This window comes from Heterocephalus glaber, unplaced genomic scaffold (genome assembly GCF_053883595.1).
Source record: "Heterocephalus glaber isolate CG9 unplaced genomic scaffold, H.glaber_assembly_v1.0 deba00001762, whole genome shotgun sequence".
In the NCBI taxonomy this organism is placed as follows: domain Eukaryota; kingdom Metazoa; phylum Chordata; class Mammalia; order Rodentia; family Bathyergidae; genus Heterocephalus; species Heterocephalus glaber.
Genome location: NW_028258459.1, coordinates 699,265 through 703,401, shown reverse-complemented (window position 1 = coordinate 703,401; position 4,137 = coordinate 699,265). Strand labels below are relative to the sequence as shown.

At 46.6% G+C, this 4,137-nt stretch overlaps 1 protein-coding gene across 1 annotated transcript; it reads left to right on the top strand.

Annotated features, from left to right (window-relative positions):
• Window positions 1-213: 213 nt before the first annotated feature.
• LOC106008365 (melanoma-associated antigen 11-like) lies at window positions 214-978 on the top strand. Its single transcript, XM_087202078.1, has one exon. It carries the CDS (start codon window positions 214-216, stop codon window positions 976-978), a length of 765 nt encoding a protein of 254 aa, XP_087058204.1.
• The last annotated feature ends 3,159 nt before the right edge of the window (window positions 979-4,137 follow it).

The following is a 4,137-nucleotide window of genomic DNA, read 5'->3' as shown; positions in this document are numbered from 1 at the left end:
GCCAAGACAGCAAGTTAGGGGGAGGCCATCCTGGCCAGAGTAGTACACAGATCCTCATGAGTGTGCAGTTTCTTAAGGAGGAGGAGGAGGAAGCAGAAGCCACTGCTTCCTCTGCAGCATTCTCTAATCACGTCCACACCAATAGAAAAGCCTGGGCTTGGGACACCAAGTTGTCCTCAGAATCCTCAGGGCATCTCCTCTCCCCTCAGTGCCATGGCTGCCACTCAAAGGAGCCAGTGCAGTGAGGGCTCGGGCCGGCAAGAGGAGGAGGGTCCAAGTCCCTCGCAGGATGAGAATGTTCCTCAGATCTTGCGCAGTGTGTTCCTAAATGACAAGTTACATGATCTGGTGCCCTTACTGTTCCGCAAGTATCAACAGAAGGAGCAGATCACCATGGAGGAAATGCTGCACGTTGTGGATGATGATTACCATGAGCACTTCCCTCTGATCTTCAGGGAACTCTGTCAGTGCATGTGTCTGGGCTTTGGCATTGAGCTGAGGGAAGTGGATCCCCCTGGCCAGACATACGAGCTTCTCCCTGTCCTGGGCCTCACTTACAAGGGGATCCTGGATGACGATGTCCAGGTCATTCCCAAAGGGAACCTCCTGATAGTCATCCTGAGTGTAATCGTCATAAAGGGCGACCGTGTCAGTGAGGAGGACCTAAGGGAACTGCTGAGAGACAGGAAGCTATTAGCTGAGAGGGAGCTCGTTATTATCGGGGATCCCTGGAAATTCATCACAGAGGATTTGGTCCAGGAAGAGTACCTGGTGTACCAGCAGGTTCCTAATAGTGATCCTGCTCGCTGTGAGCTGCGGTGGGGTCCACGGGCCCACGCTGAAACCAGCCCAGTGAAAGTCCTGAAGCACATGTTCAGTCTTGATAGGACAGATCCCAGGTCTTACCCACATCTACAGGAGCAGGCGCTGAGAGAGGCAGAAGGTCTGTCTGAGGCCCTTGAGGGCGAGGATGAGTGACAGGGTGGGGAGTGTGCTGCCACCACGTCGCTGCTTGGTCCCCACCCCACGTGAAATGAGCCCCATTCTCAGGCCGTGTTTCTGCAGAGCAGCACTTTCGTCAGCAGTGAGGCCCGGGGGGGGTGATGGAGTACTGTGCTTGACAACTTGGTGTCTGTTCTGTTTGGGTTATTTCTTAATAGGCGTGTGTTTTCTTTGTGACTTTTTGATTTCTTGTTCCTGTTTTGCAAGATCGAAGCAGCTTGGAAATCTTCATTAGAGAATGCTACTCATCTCACTGTATTCTTAGCTTTCTGATATTGTTGTTTATGATTTCAGTTATAAATGTGATTTTGTGTGATTTTGATCACAAATGTATTTTGGTCTTTCAATCCGATTTTAAGAGCCTTTCCTATTTTGTAATACAAAAAGGGAAACCTTTCATTTTATTTATAATAAAATATGATTGGAATAGGAATTATCTTGGAAATGTAGAAGGGGTTTATATGAAGTTAGATGGGCCTAGAAATAGACACAAGGAAAAAATCAATTTTTTCATTCTTATTTCTTTTTCACTGTTGTTCTATACTATTAAAATACATATATACCTTAATTTGATTAGTTTCTTCAATTATACTTTAGAAATGTATTGTCAGTAAAGAAGCCCATCTTCTCAAAGGCACATTGACACCAAACCTTCATTGCACGTGTGCCCTTTGGGAGGCCCCGTGTCTGTGTGGAGACATGAGGAAACCAGACGGAGCAGGATCCAAGCTACCCCACAGGATGGTGGAGTCCAGGAGTACCAGCAGTGTCCCCAGGTAGAGGGATGTCCCCAAGGACCTAAAGGGCAGGTAACAGAGCAGCGAGAAAGTGGAGTCTAGCAGAGAGCAGCCATGGTGAGTGCTGAACCATGGAAGTTTGGGGCTTGGAGTAACCGCAGCTTAGTCTTTGGGAGTTGGTTTTAATGCAGCTGCATCATGGTCAGGACCAGGCCCTCAGATGAGGTGCCTTGAGCCTGAGAGGATGGAAGACCACTCTGAGCAGAGCTTTTAGATGGTGGGTGAAGCTGAGAGGAATCCTTGCCTGGGATAGTTGTGAGAAGAGTGGTCCTAGGCAGGGTAAGAAACAGCAAACTTATGCACAGACTCTGCAAGGATTTCCTGAGAGGTAAGAGGGACTCTCAGGTGAAGTGAGGCACTAATATCCCTGGCCAGGTGCTCTGCTCTCTGCTAGGAGTGTCTGCTTTCCAGGGTTTTCTAGGCTCTGTTGACTGTCTTTCCTGGGAACAATTTCTCCTTGTGAGTCCAGTTTTTCTCACCACTCTTACAAAATGGACATGAGGATCTGGCCAGTCACACTGGCCTGTTACACAGTTGGGCAGAGGACGGCCTGACCAAGTGGTTCTCCCTTCATAGACCCTGCTCAGTGTTCGAGATGTCTTTCCCCTGTCTTATACTAGGAGTCCACTGGGGTAGTTTTAATTATTTCCTTTGTGAAGGAGGTTTATGCTAGTAATATTGGGATATTTAATTTTGCATGAAGTTTGTTGAAACTCCATTTGTGCTGAACTTGCCTAGTCACTAGAATGACAATGGTTTTAAGCCTCGCTGTCATAGAGGCCTCATGACCTCCAAGGCTAGACTTTTGGTGAAGGGGATATGATTGAAAATAGTTGTTCCAGTGGAAGAGGAGCTGGCAGGGAGGGGAATATGGTTTTTCACCAAAATTCCAGGAGCTCTGAATTCATTGGTCCCAGCAGGCACACACTCCATACTATCTAATCACATAATACATACTATAGGAGGGGACATATTGTGGCTAAATATTACTGAGTAGCAGTTTTGCCTCATTTTCTCTTCAGTTTTCTTTTGAGCTGCAGCTTCCCTGAGAAACACACACAAATTTTACAGAAAAACGGTGATAGATAATACTAAAACCAACTGCTTACTTAACCAACTGTATTCAATATACAGTATGTCAGAAATTCTGGCAGGTGTTTTAATAGAGTTCTTACATTCCACTGGTCCTGTAACCAAAAATGCATGTGAAACCCACTTTATAGATGAAGAACCTGAGGCCTGCTGGGCTTGGGAACTGCTCAGGATCCCTGTGTGGTAAATGCCAAGGCCAGGACTGGACTCCCAGTGTGAGGTCATCTAGAGGCCACCCTGTTCCCACTCCTCCCAGCCTGAACCCAGCTCTGTTTCTGAGTTCAGCTCTGTACTCAGAGAAATGAAAATACCTCTCAGGGTGCAGAAAGTCCCCGTGTCCAAGGCACTCACCTGGCCTGAATTAAGAATGTAAGATGAGCGGGCCATGGGTGCCCCCTACTCCCTGGGAACTGCCCAGAGTCACCTGCCCTCGCCCACGGCATGTAGAAGGCCCTGGCTGTCACTTTGCTCACCATGGAAACCCTCCAATAGCAACAGACCTTTTGACATAAAAGTTATCCTTGAGCTATGAGGCTTAGTCCCTGGGTTCTGTGCCTGAGAAGCAAAATAACACACTCTGAAGCTTTCCCAAATGGGTGATAAGTAGGTTTGACATGCAGCATAATCTACTCTTTGTCCTGGTAGGTAAATTAGGACAGTTTTTGAGACCATCTTGACATTTTTGTAGGATTTTAATGGAATGAATTACTAGAAAAGGTCCATAGAATACATAGGTAGTGATTGATCTTATGTAGGTGGTCAAACCCCAAAGCTCCCTGAGAAGCTGTAGGTGAGGCAGGGCCATGTTCACCACAGTATTGCAAAGAAATTTATCTGCTGTGGCTGAATTATGCCAAACCCTGAAGTCCTCTATACTACTGGCAGTAAATGGTTTTTTGTTGCTCTTAAAATGAAAACAAAAACACTTTCTGTCTCTAGTCTCTGGTCTGTGTCCTTCCACACAGGCACCTCTTGATTTTCAATAGGTCTAATGTCCCTAGGCCTGATGATTGGAAAAAGACAGTCATGTGCGCTGTAGAAACAACTCACAGCAGACTGACCATGAACCAAAGACAAGAGAAAATTCTAAGCCTGCTAACGCTGGAGGTTATCATGAAGGGAAGTACTGACGAGTGCTAATGAATGCAGAGCAAGTACCTGTCACGGAAATGAGATTGGTACTTTATCTGAATCATCTGTTGCATAGTGAGTGGCACTTGAAAAGGCAAGAAAATGACCATGCTTA